The sequence below is a fragment of the Gymnoscopelus braueri genome (assembly GCF_963280865.1).
Source record: "Gymnoscopelus braueri genome assembly, chromosome: 9".
In the NCBI taxonomy this organism is placed as follows: Eukaryota; Metazoa; Chordata; class Actinopteri; order Myctophiformes; family Myctophidae; genus Gymnoscopelus; species Gymnoscopelus braueri.
The window spans coordinates 53066837-53086493 of record NC_137610.1 but is presented as its reverse complement, the minus strand read 5'-3'; the positions used below and the strand labels follow the sequence as shown (position 1 = coordinate 53086493).

At 38.6% G+C, this 19657-nt stretch overlaps 1 protein-coding gene across 1 annotated transcript; it reads left to right on the top strand.

Moving 5' to 3' along the window:
* Positions 1-3800: 3800 nt before the first annotated feature.
* On the top strand, positions 3801-17820 carry LOC308091615 (uncharacterized protein; the record flags this gene model as incomplete). Its single annotated transcript, XM_080437278.1, has 8 exons — positions 3801-4062; positions 7498-7581; positions 11460-11492; positions 11693-11755; positions 12121-12153; positions 12302-12364; positions 16818-16949; positions 17531-17820. The coding sequence occupies exons 1-8, from the start codon at positions 3891-3893 to the stop codon at positions 17818-17820; spliced, it is 870 nt and encodes a 289-aa protein (XP_080293404.1). The 5' UTR covers positions 3801-3890.
* Between the last annotated feature and the right edge of the window lie 1837 nt (positions 17821-19657).

The following is a 19657-nucleotide window of genomic DNA, read 5'->3' as shown; positions in this document are numbered from 1 at the left end:
TCAGGTGGAAACCTTGTATGTTCGAAACCACTTTCACTTAAAGTTAAAAGTATTCTTTTTATGTAGCAAAAATAGCAGATCTACAAGCTCCTATCGTATGGCATTGTGACACATTGTGAGCTTGTAGATCTGCTATGTTTCTGCTATTTTTATATAACACTATAGTATGACAAAGTAGGGCATTAATTTACAAATAAAACAATTGTAAGAAGTTTAAATATGCAGATATACAAGGTTTGTGTCCGACAGCAATAATATTTAACCATCTTTATTATTGACAATATGGAGACATATTTTATTAATATAGATTATATCAATATTTATATATAGCATAGTATAATATTTAAAATGTGTGTACATGTATTAATAGATTTTTAGATACCTAGTATATTATATTATATCTATCATATTATATAAATATTATAGACACTGTATGGAGATTGATAGAATATGAACATTTAACCTCAATACCTCATCACATGAGCTGTGAGTGTGAGTGTGAGTGTGAGTGTGAGTGTGAGTGTGAGTGTGTGTGTGTGTGTGTGTGTGTGTGTGTGTGTGTGTGTGTGTGTGTGTGTGTGTGTGTGTGTGTGTGTGGGTGGGGGGGGGGGGGGGGGTTGGGTGGGTTGTTGTGAAACATGGTGAAGCCAGCAGAGGATTTGATGAAAGGTCTGACTGCACTGACCAAATTATTGAAATCCAAAACAGGGAATAGACTTGGACTATGTTTCATTGATGACTGTGTACAGCCAGCGTACAGTGGCTGACTTGCCAGGTTTTCTTCAGAATAGGTACATAGGACACTGATTTAATTAATGCACAAATACTACCGGGCTTTCTGCTCGGCAGCACTGTGCCTGTGGAACAGGCAGCCTTCGTATCGAATTAAAACAGCTGAGGAAGAAATTATATGGCTGCTTACATCTAACCTTTATATTTTACCATGACTTATAATACTTCTACAATACATTATGATATTTAGCAGCTTGTAAGAGTCTAGATGTCTCCACTAGGCCTAATAGCTATTGTTTTGGTACAGCTTATCTTGTTATGGTTCAGTTTGTCCTTGAAGCAGCTACAGTATAACTATGATCTCTGCCCTGAGCTCTGGGCAGAACTACCGTACCACTGACATGAGTGTTAATGTACTTCTGACCATGATATCATGTACATGAAGCATAATCATCACCACCTAGAATATTGTCTCGACTCCTATGTGCCTCATCGATTGCTGATTGATCCAGAATTCCACTACACAGGCCTAAAAACTTTGTTATTTCAGAAGGCCTTTTCATGTTTTCAAATTGTTCTGTAACCACTGTCAGCAATATCCTTCTGTGCTTGACTTTTTTAAACCCTGCTTTTACCCTTATATGACTGATGAATGAAAAGTGCATGCAATACAAATACAATGTATTATTATTATTATTATCATTATTATTATTATTACTATCAATAAAAATGTGTATCACATTCAGGTAGACACTATGGCACATTAGGAGCCAGGAAGAAGTACAAATTTGTTTTACATACAAGTAAAAGTATCAATACCTTCTTGTAGAAATAGTACAAGTACAAGTTCGGTATTCAAAATGTACTTATACATTATAATATTATGTACAAAAGTATTGGCATCAAAATGTACTTTCAAATGTATAAAATGTATGAAAATCCTTTGAAAATAGCAGATCTACAAGCTCACAACATGTCACTTTGCGACGCGTTGTGAGTTGTGAGCTTGTAGATCGATGTTCATTGCCAAAGTATATATATATAGTTCTGAACACTGACATGGTTTTGTGATAATAATCAAAAAAGTGACCAAGATAGAAAAAATACCTCAAAATTGTCCTTAAGTAGCCTACAGTACTAGCAAACACACAGTTGAGAAGCACAGGCTGGTTATGTGATGCAACATTCTATTGACAGATTCGGGTCTATTTCAGTGGTGTGAAGTAACTAAGTACATTTACTCAAGTACTCTACTTTTTACTTGTAACGGAGTATACTTCTACATTGCAGTGTTGGTACTTTTACTTAAGTAAAACATTTGAGTACCTTTCCCACCACTGGTTTATTTACATAAACTCTCCAGGGACAGTACTAGCTCAGGTTAAAGCCACTTTAACGCTGCTCAGATGCAGGGCCAACTGGACTTTGTCTGTCTGTCTGGAACACAGACTAACGTCACTGTTCCCAGTAAACCAAAGCAGTGGTTTTAAGTGCATTTACTCAGGTTCTGTACTTAACCCTTTAAGACCGGGAACGCATCTCTTTGTCATTTTAAGATTTCTTTGGCTATTCAAAAAATAGCAGATGTACAAGCTCATAGCGCGGCACCGATTGTCGCGCTATGAGCTTGTAGATCTGCTATTTTTTGAAAAACCGTGAAAATGTGTGCAAATCTTTGAATATATATATTTTTTTAAACGATTTTTTTTACAACTTCTGGTGGTCCCTGGAACAACGTATGTTGAGATGGGGATCCACGGCCAAATACATATAATTTTTGAGAACCACTGATATTATAGCAACATACGTTTAAAAAAAAACTGTTAGGATTTAGAAGACATTGGTAGAATCCCCAGAAGCAAAGATTTGAGTTACAAATGTTCGCTTTAAAAATATATATATTCAAAGACCCACGATTTTCCACGATCTTTCCAAATAATAGCAGATCTACAAGCTCATAGCGCAGCACTGCCACTTTAGTACATGGGTCTTCAACAGGGGGTCTGGGAACCCTGGGGGTCCTCAGAGTTACTACTCTGGTTTGTCCTTTTTTTTTAATTTATTGAACCCTAGCATCCCTATTCTGGGGGGAACATTAGCTGAAAATAGCAGATCTATAAGCTCACACATTTGGCATTTTACGGTGAAAATGGTGTAAAGAGAAAAAAGAGCAGAACCGTTAAGGAACCGGAATCGTTAAAAAAAGTGATTTAAAAAACACGTATTAGAAGGACAATATCAGTCACCATGCACAACCAAGGACGGGTGTTTTCAATGAATCTATCATGGTAACAGACCTGTAAGCGTCCATTCAAAATCCCTTCAAGGAACACTGAGGGTCCCGAGACCCCACTTTGAGACCCACTGAACTAGACCCCAATGGACACAACATGAAACAAAGATCTAAACTTTAACCATCAACGATGTGAACGGAACTACTTCAACCCTATATAGCCTACCTCATGCTATGGCAAATAGACAACATAGCTGATCTGCAAGCTCACAATGTGTTGCATTGTTACACGTTGTGAGCTTGTAGATCGGCTATTTTCACCATTGGCCTTGTTATATATAGTGTCTCTATTCTGGTCGAATTATGTCCACAATAGAAACAATGGTTAAAGGCTGATAGGTGAAAACTAACATTATTTCTCTAAAATAACTGAGGTGTCTGTCTGTCTGTCTGTCTGTCTGTCTGTCTGTATGTGTGTACTGCAGTGGTGTAAAGTAATAAGTAAAATTACTCAAATATTGTACTTGAGTATTTTGTGTGCATGCGTGTGCGTGCGTGCGTGCGTGCGTGCGTGCGTGCGTGCGTGCGTGCGTGCGTGCGTGCGTGCGTGCGTGCGTGCGTGCGTGCGTGCGTGCGTGCGTGCGTGCGGTGACCGAATGGAAACTATTCCAGTAAACGTTTGCTCAATATTTGACTGTGTTCCCGTCTCATTTCATCACTAAAGCAACATGACAACAACAAACACTATGTGTCCGTTTGAAGCAACACAACATCACCCAAAACATCCTCCTGAACCAACCAATCAGTGTTGGCTGTAAACATACTGCCTTACTAGCGTCCAATCGGAACAAGACAACATAGCAGAAACAATGTATAAATTGAGCTGTAAGACACAGAGTCAATCCACAGAGACTTTGGTTTCAGGATGAAGGGTGGTCAAGCTTTGCTTGTTGTACTGTTGTGTGTGTGTGAGGCTGGGGCTCAGGCAGGCAGCGAGACCCCCTCCCCTGATGACGTCTGGCGGGAAGTTAAAGGACTGAAAGACATCGTGGCGGAGCAGAGTCAGAAGCTGAAAATGATGGAAGGAGAAAATGCAGGTTAGCATCATGGTTCAGAGGCTCCATGCATCCATGGGTTTTTGATTGATTGATTGATTGATTGATTGATTGATTGATTGATTGATTGGTCGGTTCGGTCGGTCGGTCGGTCGGTTGGTCGGCTGGTCGGTTGGATGATTTGTTGATTTGTTGATTTGTTGATTTATTGATTGTTGAATACTTTATTAACACTATTATTAACAGTAGAGGTGGTACAGTCAAAGGTTATGCTATAAGAGGATAACACAAAAAGCCCCAAGGGGCTTGTTTCCATTGTGTCACGGTCCGCTCCTCGGCCCTTGGACTTTGACTGTCTTCTTAAAGGAGAGATCCGGACCCAAATACATATATATTGTGTCTGCCTATAATCATTCACCAACATACCTGATGCAGTTGACTTTTTTCATAGAAGCCCCTGTGCTCCATTCTGCAGACCCCTTCCACAGCTAAAATGGAGCTTAGAGCATGAATCTAATTCGGCTATTTTCGTCGCTCCAAAATTCTTCTTTTTTTCTCAAATCCTCTCCATGTAGTGTCCTGGCACTACATGGGGGAGGGGGGGGGGAAAGAAAAAAAATAAAATAAATTACATCTGGACCACCCACCCTCCTAGTATCTACATAACGAACAGTCCCTAACAGCATACATTTCCTTTACAAATGAGGGGATAAATACATATAATACTCCCCCCCCCCCTCAATTACAGTACATTTAGGGCCCAATACAGCATATTTGAATACATTTAGGAGTAAATGACAGATTTCTTTGATATAGAGCTCTCACCACGCTCAGTGTTGCCATGTCCTCTAATTATAAGCGACATTGCCCTTGTTTTTCTGTGAAGGTACTTGTAGACTGGTGGTTGGGCTTTGCCCCTGTTTCTAAAACGTTGTTGATATTTGGCATGAGTTATTTGTTGCTAGCTTGTAGATCTGCTATTTTCTACTACCACCACCACCACTAGTAATGATATTAATAATAACTAGAAAAAGTGCTCCTCGGAGCAAAGGTCTCCGCCAGGTCAGGTAGGTTATTGTGGCCTCCTGGTGGCGCTATAATAGGCCAATGTGAAAAGGGTGGCATTTCTTCTTAGGCCTTTCACGGCAAACGGACACTTCATTCATGATTTGAGGCATTTTGTTCCAAAAATGTGTATTGCTAAGTTGTATGGATTTAAACTTGTAACAGAGTATTTCTATATTGCAATATTGGTAGAGTACTTTTTCCACCACTGCCAAAATATATCGCCTATACATAGTAAACTATAATAGCTTACAGTAACTGCCGCACGGTTTACACTACCCCGGCAATATAACATCAAAACGTGCGACTTGGCCGGGAATAGTGTGCTCGGAAGTTCTTTGCCTTTACGCGTTACTATTGCGACGTTATGCACAAAAAACTACGAAACCCGCCCCTTTTGGCCGCACGCGGCATGCCAAATGCTACTCCTCCCACCCGGTTTACACGTCCCCGGCAATGTATACATCAAAATGTGCGGAACGACCGGGCCAACCAGGCTGTTACTTTTCTTGCCGTTTCGTGTTACCACGGCGACGTAATCGGCAAAACCATGTAGCCACGCCCCCTTTTTAGTCCCCCATTCAAACCCATGTTAAAGAGGTGGTGCCATGGTTTTGCACTTTTTCTGTTTTTCATGTCTCTATGAGGTTGATAGAACTTCATTAAGCCCCCTGGTGGTGTTTTTATGGTGTTTTATGTCTTCTCTGACTATTTTGAGTTTCTACCTGGAGGCTGAAACCTTGAGGGTCAAACGTGCCAATAGAAAAACAACGCTTTAGTGACATAGTAAAAACATAGCCTCCCCCTCATTATCATAACACAGCAGGTGTGGGCATGAGGAGGAGGAGGGACTAGGACAGGTGGGTGGTGCTTAGGTGGTGGAGGAGGTGCTAAGGTGAGAACCAGGTATATTTAATGAACTGGAGGCGTGTCCGCATTAAAACATAATTTTAACAATTTCTGTACACTTTTTTGAAAAAAATCTTCCTCCTAGTATAACCATAATAATAATAATACCTGATGATTATGTTTTAGGGGGGGGGGGAAAATCACTGAAAATCACGGCACCCCTTCATTGAAAAATAAACCTTTACAGATCCGGTTCAGAGTGCAGGTTACACTGTTTAACACTGAGTGGTCCTCTCCTCTCCTCTCTTTGGCCTAACGTCCAACTGGTTATTAAAGCGGGGTCAAACTTTTTTTTTCCCAATTATTTTTTTTAGTTCTTCACCCACACACTCTCTGAGGGGTTTGGAGCTCCAACGGTGCAACCCGAAAGTGGATCATTTCTCTTCCGTTTTTAAAAAGTGCCCAAGATGCTCCAAAACTTTGCGCACCCCCCCTAAGTGGGGGCCTGCCAACAAATGCATCAGACCCAAAAGCGGATTTATTCACTTACGGTTTTGAAAAGTGCCCAAAATGCTCAGAAACTTCACCTACCCCCCTAAATGGGTATCTTTTTTCCTGCTATTTTTCGGCTTTTTAATTTTCCTTTTTTAGGTTTCGGTTTATTTTTTATTCATTTTTGAATTATTTTGTTGCTGTTTTTTTTTTACTCCACCAAAATGGACCACCCAAAACCCTGTTAGGATTATGTTTTAGGCCATTTGGAGTCGATTGGTGGTACTTTGTAGTGACACTATTTTGAGTCTCCAGCCAACTGCAGGCACACTTAAATTTTCTTAGGAAATTTGTTTGTAGTTCATTCTTGTTGTCTTTTGGCGTCCAAATTCAAGTAATCTTTTGTTGTCTTGTGGCGTCCCAATTCAAGTCATTTTATAATGAATATGTGACTGTTCAGGCCTTCAAATCCAGTCCTATATTGAGCTGATCAGAGCAATGGTCACTGAGTTATGGCCATTTGAAATGTTAGAAACTGTTCCACTGTGTGACCTTGCATTCGGGAGGTTTATCAGAGTGGGGGACAAATTGCATTTTCACCCACTTCCGGTGGTCAGATCAACTTCCGGTCTTGGCCGATGGATTTAATTGTATCTAAAAATGGGGGGTACGCAGAGTTTCAAATCTCTACGAACAGATCCACTTCCGGGTCGCACCATTGAACTCCACACCCCTCAGAGTGTGTGTGGGTGAAGTTATGGCTGGAGTTATGGCTGTTAACCCCAGCCAAATCCTTCATCGTGCACTTATTAACAGTTAACTATATTTCTACCTGGTCTAAATTGGGAAAACACATTGTAGGGGTTTAGGGGATCTGTAACTTTCACTAAGTTTCTCGGTTATATTTTTAAATTACTTGTTTTAGTATTAATACAAATTCATTTGAAATCAGAGAACAGATTTTTGATAGTTTTGATAATGTTATTTACTTTATATGTAAAGCTTACCCACTCAAACAAAACTGCATGAGTATTCATGATTGATCTAAAACCAATACTGTCTTGATTTCAGCCCACCTTGCTAAGCTGTCCACCGTAGAAACGAGGCTGGATGAAAAAGAAAACCAAATCGAAGAACTGAAGAGACAGCATGCAGGTATTAAACCGCTACAGTTTGCTGTTACATTTTGCTGTCGTCCTCAGATACACAAAGAAAACTAACATATCTAAAACTAGTCATCTGTGTTATTTTATGATGAGTGTCAATATACTTTAAAAAGTATAATGAAGTATAATTCCAGTTGCACGTCTTCCCTATTGGAACAGTCTAATGGAGGCATGAAGGAGTTACCTCTTCCAAAACAGAACAAAAACAGTCCTTTGAGGAACACAACACTAACTCTTCCTACCTTTTCCTCTTTAAAACCGTGTCAGTCCACGTGAACTATCTAAACACTATTAGCCTAACAACATTGCCGCACACCTCCGTCCAATAAGAACCACCACATACCAGGGAAACTGAACAAATACACACATCCGTTCCAGACATTACAATATCTACAGTGACCTGGTTTCAGAATGAAGGGTTGTGGGGCGTTGCTCGTTTTACTGTTCTGTCTGAGGTTGGAGGTCAGGAAGATTGGTTAACACTTCGATCACGGTAGTTTCTCTACCTACTGCACAAACGGCCTAGCCATCAGATTGATTGAATATTGTATTAGGCAGGAATGTAAAAACAGCACAAGTACAGTTAAAAACACTTTGTGTAAAAGGTCCGTCCAAAGAAAGTCTTTGCGGTCTTGTCTCCATTGAAGTCCTTGGTATTCTATTCATAAACATATAAACACCAAACAGTTCAATATCATCACAGCATACAGGAAAAAAAAAACACTATATGTACAGAGTCGGAAAAACAATTCCACACCTGGGTGGCAGTGCTGTAGTTTGTTTTATGGGTGGGTGGTAGAGGTCTTCACGGGTCAAATAAAAATACCCGAACCCAAATGGACCCGTGATTTTTTTACCCGGGACCGAATGGACCCGGCCTATGTTTCAATATGAAGGACCGATACCCGAATGGACCCGCGAAAAAAATACCCGTGACCGAATGGACCCGGGCCATTAATAGAAATTGAGATCCGGACCCGAACAGCACCGAGAGCTGTCGGAAACCGACCCGTATAGAACCGTGACATACAAGAACCGAACCCGTACATAACCCGAGCATCCGAAAAACCCGAACGCAAAATTGATTGCCAACGTCATTAGTACAAGTTGTCCAGCGTTAAATAAGACTTGTTTCATAAATGTATAGCCTCCATGATTATGATGTATAATCCCAGTCAATGCTCATTTGACAGCTATACAAAAATAAATCCACGTTCTAGATGTTTGTAATCCTTCTTCATTGCCAACGATAATCCACGTTAATTTCTAATGTTAAACCACATTTAATGTTGTTTAACATTATAATTGGCTTTGGAGTTTCCATTGTGCTTTGAGTATACCGGTAACAACATGTTGATATTAACTCGATTATTTTACCATTTTTAACCATTAACCAAAGCGTTACGTTAATCGACAATATTTGATATAACTGGTGTATATAAATGAGTGGGTAAAATATGTCCAAGGATTCGTCTGTGATGTCATCAGATCGCCGACGAATCCTTGCTATCTTTAAAACAACTTCGAACATGGCGTAGCGTCCGTCGCTACTTCCTTGTTGCATAGTGACATCACTGTCGAATCCTTGGTATCTTTGTCCTAGCCTTTCAATGTGTGTGTTGATCAGCGCCGTTAATATGCGCTGTAGTCTTTGCTCGTGGTAGTGAAACACTAAACAGGATTATTATTTCATGTCAACATTCAAGTACAAGTATCAGAAGATGTAACTCAGGTAAAGTAATGCGCCACTCTGCAAGTTTAACTAAAGTTTTCCACCTGTCCAAAGTTGTTCCTAATACAGACAGAGCCTTCTGTCAAGAAAGACGATCATCAAGACTAATACAGACATAAATATGTTTTAATCATCCTATCCTTGTTAATATATCGCCATTTAGGTCAATGATATAACATTATGTAGTGATATGATAATATAAATAGCAGCCAGTCATTGACTGCGTCACTGCCAGTCTGTCTTCTGAGCGACTGACCTCCCTCCCTCCACCCGGGTATTAATGGAACCGTCCATTTCACAGTCTAAGCCCAGACCCCCCGCTCGCCGGGTCCACTCGGGTATTAGTGGAACCGTGCATTTCACAGTCTGAGCCCCGAGAAACCCGCTCGCCGGGTCAACTCGGGTATTAGTGGAACCGTCCATTTCACAGTCGGAGAACCGAGACCCGAGACGGACTGTACCGGCTCCGACCCGGACCCGGAGTCACTTCTTGTGAACGGACCCGTGACCGAGCCGGGTACGGGTCGGAACCCGGGTATTTCGGGTTACATGCCTAACCCGACGAGCTCTAGTGGGTGGTACCAGATCGTTGTTTACACTCCCTTTAGTATTGTGGCTGTCGCTAACTTTTTGGAGGTATTTAGTCAGATATGCGGGTATTGAGGGTATTGAGGACAACTTTGCATTGACTATTTTGAAGACCAATCCCATTTTCAGTTGTTTAACCCTGTCTTCTACTCTGGGTCATGGGCCCCAGGCAGAGAAGTAGTCGATTCAGTTTGTTTTGGGAGGTTTGAACCTTAGTCTTTAGTGACATTGAGATGTTGGAGTACCAGGAGGTGCAAGCATAGTCAAAAAGGGGCTTGACCCCTTTCATTGATTGAATGACAACGCGCCAGGTCATGTTGTGAGCTTGTAGATCGGCTTGAATTTTACAAGCTCACAACCCATACCCTGAGGCAGGGGTCGGCAACCTTTTTGAAATGCAGTGCCATGTTTTTATTTTCTAGATGGTCAGTGTGCCATATCAACATTAAGATTAATTATGGCACCAGACCAAAATAAAATATTGCCAGCAGATTTTGAGTGTTCATAAATTAATTAACATTTTTTGTCCTTCTTTTGAATTATTTTCTTTCAAATCAGGACATGCTTTTCTTTACTGTTGATTTTCTATCTCTCCCTGCCCCCCCGCCCCCTTCTTTTCTTTTCTCTTTCTGAAATGAACAAAAACGATGGAGCTGCACACAAACTAATGTCACCCACTTCTTTACACCTGTGAACCTGTGATGTGACAATAAAGATGACTCTGAACTCTCAGTTCTTTTAAATCAACCACTGTCTTTTACTGAGATGTTTTAATGATTCTTCTGCACATTCTTCTGTCATTTTGGCCCCTTAATGCTAATTGGTCTGAACCATTTACCTCTTGAAATAGATATAGCAACCTGACACTCAGCCTGAATTTTCATTTAGTTTCACTCAGAACATATTGTTTTTAATGGGCGTGGCTAGCTGATTCAGGGGCTGGAGCCAGGCTAAGATTGTGGAGTTCAACTTGTACAACTCAATTCAATTCAATTCAATTTGATTAAAGTGTCAAATCACAACAAGTTGTCTCAAGACACTTTACATGTAGAGCAGAGACCCGACAGTCCGACCCTAAGCAAGCAATTTTGTGACAGTGGCAACGGAAAACTCCCCCTTAACTGGAAGAAACGTCAGGCAGACCCAGAGACAGAGAGATATACAAGTAGTAACAATAACAATAGTAGCAAATATAATAGTGTAAAATAGTATATGATAATATAATATAGTACAACAATAATGTGTATACAGTATATAATGGTATAATATAAGAATGTTAAGATAATATGCAGTGGTATAGTGTAATGTAGTAGAAATCCACGGTCGTGCTCCATGGCCCGGTCCGCAGTCACACTCTTGGTCTGCAACTGGGGGTCCGTAATAACAGTCCATGGGGAGCGGGTCCCCGGATGTGGAATTAGTGGCAGGCCTTACTGGAGTGTGAGTCTATACAGTGTTAATTACAATTACACCAATTGTAATTGGTGCAATTGTTTTTTAATATGTTTTACAGTTTTTGTAACTTTTTCTGTGACATTTCTCTGCAGTGTCTGTCAAGGTGAGCGCCAAGATGGAGGAAGGTAATTTAAACATATATATTATATTCAAAATAGATAATGTTTTGAAAATGCAATTTATATTTGATCCACATAATTGACAAGGGAAAGCTTAAAGATTTGGTCAAATAAATGAACCACTCAAATCTATGTTCTGTTATGTTTAAATGTAAACTGCATGAGTATTTATGATTGATTTAATGCTAATGCTGGGATGATTGCAGCCCTCCTTGCTCAGCTGTCCACCCTAGAAATGAGGCTCAACGCCACTGAGAGACACAATGCAGGTATTTAACTTCATGTTTAGTAATGACATGTTCTAACTTTATCCTTCAATTAACTGCTTCTCCTTTGAAGAGAGGAAGATAATGATTTCTCAAGTATAACTTCCCATTTTAGATTATGCTGATATTGCCTTTCAGAACACCACAGATACTCATCTCTAGCCTCTTAATGTATTATTTAATCCCCTATGTAGATTTGTATTGAGATGTCCATACAGAACACATCATTGTTCTTAGTTGCCTGCGTGGCTAGCGATTCAGGGGCTGGAGCCAGAACATTTTGGAGTTCAACTTGTACTTCAACTAAAGGCTGAGATGTTTTTTGGTTTTACAGTTTTTGTAACTTCTTCTGTAACATTTCTCTGCAGTGCCTGTCAATGTGAGCGCCAAGATGGAGGAAGGTAATTTAAACATATTAAATTATATTCAAAATAGATTGATCGATTTGGTTAAATAAATTAACCACTCAAATCTATGTTATGTTATGTTTAAATGTAAACTGCATGAGTATTTATGATTGATTTAATGCTAATACTGGGATGATTTCAGCCCTCCTTGATCAGCTGTCCACCCTAGAAATGAGGCTCAACACCACTGAGAGACACAATGCAGGTATTATAACTTAGAAGTAATTCTAAATAACTTAAACGACAACTTCACCCATTTTCAACCTATCTTCATATAAATGGTCCTCACTAATGCTCATGAAAAAAACAACAATTTTGTTCTAATCTGTCTGAGTCTCATAGGAGAGCTGTGTACACGTAATAAACCCGCCTACCAGTGACGTCATCATTTTCAAGTATTTTTCTTTTTTTCATACAAGAACGTTTTTTATTTAAATTGTTATCAACACATTCCCTGCCAGAGGGGTTTTCTAGAACAGGCTCAGCCAGTGCCAGGGATTTTGACCATTCTGACTCATCTTTGAGGACCCACAGAATATTTTGTGCTATGACTATGAACACATGGAATATCTCAAAACAAAGATTATAATCTCTTCTTTCATATGGAAAAGAAAGTGAGTTGACAGCATCTTCCGTTCAGAGGTAGTTGAATACAGCTTGTTTTCACCAAAACAGCCATTTTTTCTAGATTCAGAGTTATGAGCATTTTAGTGAAAGAAACACGTTTAGACACATACAAATGATTTTCTAAAGTGTTTGACATTTATTTTGTGCCTTCATTGACATCAGTCATGTAAACAATACTTGTTTATAAAAAAAGTAAACTGCTTTTGAGTGTATATTTATAGCTCTGTTTCACTCCAAAGTGCAAGCTTATTTCAGTTCATTTCAAACAAAAAAAATCAACTCAAGTTATATACATCAAATAATAAATAATAATAATAATTCAAAGTTGAAAGTGAGCTCTTCAGTGGTTCTCAACAACACTTTAAAAACCCAGGATGAAACCGACACTGACACAAAGGCTAAAAAGGGTGAACATATATTTATTAAATCTTCCCTATTACAAGAGGCCTCTATGCCTTAAAATACAAATACAAATAGAAAAACTATAATATAATCCTAAAAATAATCATATCCTCCTAAGGCGCCAACTAACTAACAAAAAATGCAGGTATAAAATACAGTTGGGCTGGAAAATGTGCAAAATATAGAAATGTGCAAAATAACAGAGCGCAACAATAACTTAATTATAAGTAAAGTGCCAAATGCTGTTAAAGTGCTAAAATGTGCTATAAATAATTTAAGACCATAGAAGGAGTGCAAATGGGGGGATTTCTCTGTGGGGAGAGGACCAAGCAGGTAATCTTCGGTTTCTTCTACATCATCATCATCTTCGATCTGAAATTACAAAGACAGGGGCCAGTTCATCCGTTCCCAGACAATATACTGCGAGGGTGTTGTATTGATTGAATATTCATGTTGTATTGATTGAATATTCATGTTGTATTGATTGAATATTCATGTTGTATTGATTGAAATTCATGTTGTATTGATTGAATATTCATGTTGTATTGATTAAATATTCATGTTGTATTGATTGAATATTCATGTTGTATTGATTTCAGCTCATGATGATCAGCTCTCCACTGTAGAAACAAAGCTGAATGTCACTGAGGTCAAAGTGCAGGAACTGTCCAGTAAGTATGTTTATCAAATATAAAAGTTGAATAATTATGTCCCACCTGGTTATGTACCTGTTGTACCCGCCTGTCAGCCTGTCTGTGTCCCTTTCATACCCATATATGGAGATCCCTGATGTCATCAGTATATGCCCATACTGTATATGGGCATGCCCATATATGGTCATATTGGTTGGATTGGTGGTTTTGGACAACCGGTTCTCCATATATGCCTATATGAATGAATGAATGAATGTTTTGAACATAAAAATGTAAAATCAAAAACAACAACAAGAGTACACAAACAACAAAAGTCCACAAAGTGGACCTATATATGGACATAGTCCTATATATCAGTGGTTCTCAAAGTGGGGTCTGGGGACCCCAAGGGGTCCTTGAGGGGGTTCCAGGGGGTCTCCATCAAAAGTAGTTAATACAGCGTCACAATCATTTTAACCAATTTATCCATTTATACGTTCACATCGTGCCGCGCTGTGAGCTTGTACATCTGCTATTTGTGAACATTTTGGAAAAATATCTAAAATGTTTTTAACATACATCTTCTCTTCTGGGGGTCCCTGGCACAAAACCTTTTCAGATGTGGGTCCACGGCCAAATACACATCAATTTGGGGGTCCTTGACACGATGCAGTTTGAGAACCACTGCTATATATGGTCATATGAACCACTGCTATATATGGTCATATGAACCACTGCTATATATGGTCATATGAACCAATGCTATATATGGTCATATGAACCACTGCTATATATGGTCATATGAACCACTGCTATATATGGTCATATGAACCACTGCTATGGTCATATGAACCACTGCTATATATGGTCATATGAACCACTGCTATATATGGTTATATGAATCAATGCTATATATGGTCATATGAACCACTGCTATATATGGTCATATGAACCACTGCTATATATGGTCATATGAACCACTGCTATATATGGTCATATGAATCAATGCTATATATGGTCATATGAACCACTGCTATATATGGTCATATGAACCACTGCTATATATGGTCATATGAACCACTGCTATGGTCATATGAACCACTGCTATATATGGTCATATGAACCACTGCTATATATGGTCATATCTATATATGGTCATATGGACAGTTGTTGCATTTATATATCGTCTCTGTCAGGTGGAAACCTTTCCTTTTCCTCTCGCCTTCGGCCTGGCGAGAGAGTATGTTTTACCCTCCGTCCGTCCTTGTGTGTGTCCGTCCGTCCGTCCGTGTGTCCTGTCCGTGTGTTAGCAGCTAATCTCTGGCACCGTTGGCCCGGTCGCTGCGAAACTGTGCACACACACTCCCTGGATGCCAATTCAGAATTCTGCCTCAAATTTTTCACATGGGCCTGTTATAGCGCCACCTGGATGCCGATTTGTGCAAAACCCATTTTTTGAGCGGTGTAGCCGCTCCTATAAGTGGGGTTGGGACCCATTACCCATCCGTCGTGAAAATGTGTCTTTCGTTGTACTGTGATTGGCTGATAAGTATTCAAACCCTTTGCTCAGTACTGTGATTGGCTAGCGAGACGCATGATGAAATTCATAACCTATAAATAGCACCACGCACTTCAAAAAAACTACTTTTTTGTAGTTCCATCACTGTGATGACCACTGTTCTAAATAACACCGCTCACTTCACACTGGGTGTGATTTTTTTGGGCAGTGTAATGTATAAGTGGGGTTGGGACACCTCATTAGCTGTATTGTGATTGGCTCATTAGTACACCCCTAGCTGTATTGTGATTGGCTGACTCTATTGGCTGACTATTCAGCACTGTGATTGGCTAGCGAGACACATGATGACATTAATAACCTATAAATAGGATTATGCACTTCGAAAAATCTCTTTTTTTTCGAAGTGAGCTTCCATCACTATGATGACCACCGCCCACTTCACACTGGGTGTGATTTTTACATTACTCCTACAGATTTTATCCAAACGTCATGCAAATCGGTACACAGTATCTCTAGTCATGTGATCAACACGGATCTGTCCGATTCCCCATATTCCATCCTCATTGGCTAAGGTTCGCTTCCAAACAAAATGCCTCAAATCATGAACGCAGCTTGCAATTTCCGTGAAATTTCACAAACACATTCCCACTAGGCCAAGGAAGAAATGCCACCCTTTTTCACATTGGCCTGTTATAGCGCCACCAGCAGGTCTAATTTAGCAAAACACATTTTTGGAACAAAATGCCTCAAATCATGTCCGATTGCCGTGAACGACCTAAGACTAAATGGCACCCTTTTCACATTGGCCTATTATAGCGCCACCAGGAGGCCACAATAACATACCTGACCTGGCGGAGACCTGTGCTCAGAGGAGCACTTTTTCTAGTTTATTATTATTTTAAAAAACATTTAAAATAGTGAAAATAGCAGATCTACAAAGAGCTTGTAGATCTGATATTTTCACTATTGTTGTGCAACACTCTTGTATGATGAAGTAAGATATGAATGTACCAAATCATAAAATAGTCTAAATATAGAGATAACAAGTTTTCTGCCCAACAAAGACGATATGTTAAATATAAATAACTTGACAATTAACATAATAAATGCTCTTATAATTATATAAATAATTATCGAATTAATCGTAAAATATATGCTTTTATCATTGCTGTCAGGTGGAAACGTTGTATGTCCTAAACCATTCATTTTTTAGAATACCTTTAAAAACATTTTAGTGAAAATAGCCAATCTACAAGATCACAACGTCGCATTGTGACTTATTGTGATCTTGTAGCTATTTTCAAAACATTTTGCAACACTCTTTATGATGAAGTAGGGCGTTAATTTACGAATAATTATGGATATATGAGGTTTCTGCCCGACAACAACTTTATAATTATAATTTATTAGATAATTAATAGTATAATATATTCTTTTATAACAATATAAATAATGTGATAATGCTCCTTTGTTGACAGACCAACCAAAGGTGGCCTTCTCTGCTGGAAGCTTGCATTATGATGGATATGTTGGACGATTTAGTTTTGAAACCACTCTGGTTTATAAGAATGTCATCACTAACATCGGCAACGCCTACAATCCATCTACAGGTAGGTGGTGAAAGTTACTTATCTTAATTAGCTTTACTTGAAGTGATTATGTTAATTATGTTAATGACTTTACAATCAATGATTAAGTTCATTATGTTAATGAGCTTAACACAATATATATATACATATATATGTATATATATATATATGTATATATATATATATATATATATATATATATATATATATATATATATATATATATATATATATATATATAAATATATATATATATATGTATTTATTTATTTTTTGAGATGGGGCGGGGTCAGAGGACAAATACATTTTTAAAAAACTGACATTTGTAGAGTTTACGAAATTGAACACATTTTCAAGATTTTTCAAAAAATAGCAGATATACAAGCTCATAGCGCGGCACTCGAGCTTGATCTTGTAGATCTGCTATTTTTTGAACAGCCAAAGAAATCTAAAATGACAGACGCTTCCCCGGATTGAATGGGTTAGAAGCATCAACATGACGTGTGTGTGTGTGTGTGTGTGTGTGTGTGTGTGTGTGTGTGTGTGTGTGTGTGTGTGTGTGTGTGTGTGTGTGTGCGTGTGCGTGTGCGTGTGCGTTCTAGGTTATTTTCGATCTCCAGTGAAAGGAGTTTATTACTTCAGATTCACTGCAGCTACCCATGGAACATCAGAGAATATGAGGATCTACATGTATAAAAATAATGAGCAACTCATGTATAACTATGGATACAATGATCATGTATGGTTTGAATACATGTCTAATGGAGTGATAGTAGAGATGGAGCAGGGAGACACAGTAGACATGAGGTTAGAGGGTGGCTTCAGGCTCTATGATGAGTCAACATCCAATCACAACACATTCAGTGGTTTTCTGCTCTATTCTATTCTGTAACACTGATACCGACACGGCTGGAAACTCACTGAGTACATTTACTCAAATACTCTACTTAAGTACCATTTAGAGATTTAGATATTTTTTTTATTTTAATCATCATCATCATCATCATCATCATCATTTTAACCACAATGTTTTACTTACTATTCAGAAATAGCTGTACAAGCTCACAGTGATGTGTTGCTCACAGTGATGTGAGCTTGTAGATCTGCTATTTACAATATAATACAATAATTTGTTTAAATATAAAATCACAAATCTTCTCTTATGGGGGTCTCTGGCTCTAAATCTATTCAGATGGGGGTCTGCAGCCAAACACATATTAATTTAATAATCCATTACATCTCAGAGGCAAATATTATACTTTTTACTCCATTACAATTATTCAACTGCTTTAGTTATTAGTATCTTTGTAGATTGACATTATTAATACAAAACACACATTAAGCCCTATTTTTGACGTTGGCCCTTCCAAAATAGCAGATCTACAAGCTCACAGCGTGTCACAATGCATCGTGTTATGATTTTGTAGATCTGCAATTTTTTAAAATATTTTGACAATTTTGTCAAATTATATAAGTCGATTATAATACTTTTGCAGGTATTTTATTGTAATAGAGTATTTCTACATTGTGTTTATACTTGTAAGTCATTGTGGATAAGAGTGTAAATGTCTAAATTGTAACTTGTAAATGGTATTTGTACTTTTACTCCAGTAAAAATGTGAGTACTTCTTCCACCACTGGTCCTGGTAGCATTACATTAAAGAGCTTCCATAATGCTCATATTCAATAAAGACACATTCTAAAGCACTATTTGTCTATTGTATGTTTTTATTATTATTATTATTATTATTATTATTATTATTATTATTATTATTATTATTATTATTACGTGTCTCACCTGATGTAAAGATTCTATTTATCCACTGAGCAAACCAGAGAGATCATTTAACTCTTCATATGTATCAAGTTCAAGTGCATTCTTTGAGCTCTAGATGTCAAAAGATCTGCAGCTGGAGGATGTACTTATAGACCACTATAGCCAGATAAAAGACAGTGGTGGTGGATGAGAAGAACAGGGTGTTCTATAGATCTAATGATCTCTACAACACATGGTGCCATGTCATTATTCAGACTGGCCCCATTATAACTAATCCTAACCTCACACTAACCTAATGGTGGGAATAATGGAATCTCTGAATGATGAGTGGACCCCCAACACAGAGTATAGACTCAATTACACATCCACACAATATAGAACCATCCTTTACTCTCCATATAGGCTTGCCTAAACATAGCCATAACACTCTAGTATAGAAAACGGCTTTAGTCATTATATAGGCCATTCTTTAATGGTTATTTTAAAGTGCATGTAGCATATTCTTTACTTTGCTTATTATCAAACAATACAACTAAATATAATAGAGGTCAACTAGGTAAGACTAAAGTCTACACAGCATTCGTCCAAATGACATAAACAGTAAACTTTATTGGGACACAGCCTACACTGCCTGTGTAAGTTGACAGCTTAAAGGGGCAGACAGTGTGGCCTTACATTATTAAGTTCTTTCATTAGACTCTGAAGTCTCTGTAAGTTAAAAGTTACCCTTCAAACAGCAGCAATGAGAGGATATTTAGTGTTCATATGAGCCTGTTGCTCTGCTGCTGCATTTAATGCTGCTGACTGTTGAGAACAGCTTGTAACAGCCATGTGACTCAAGTCAACTGTTCATGTTGGGGAACACGTCTCACCTCTAAATAGTGACTTATTTTTAGTTGTGCACCAAAAATATCAGATCTACAAGCCCACAACGTGTCAAAGTGCGACATGT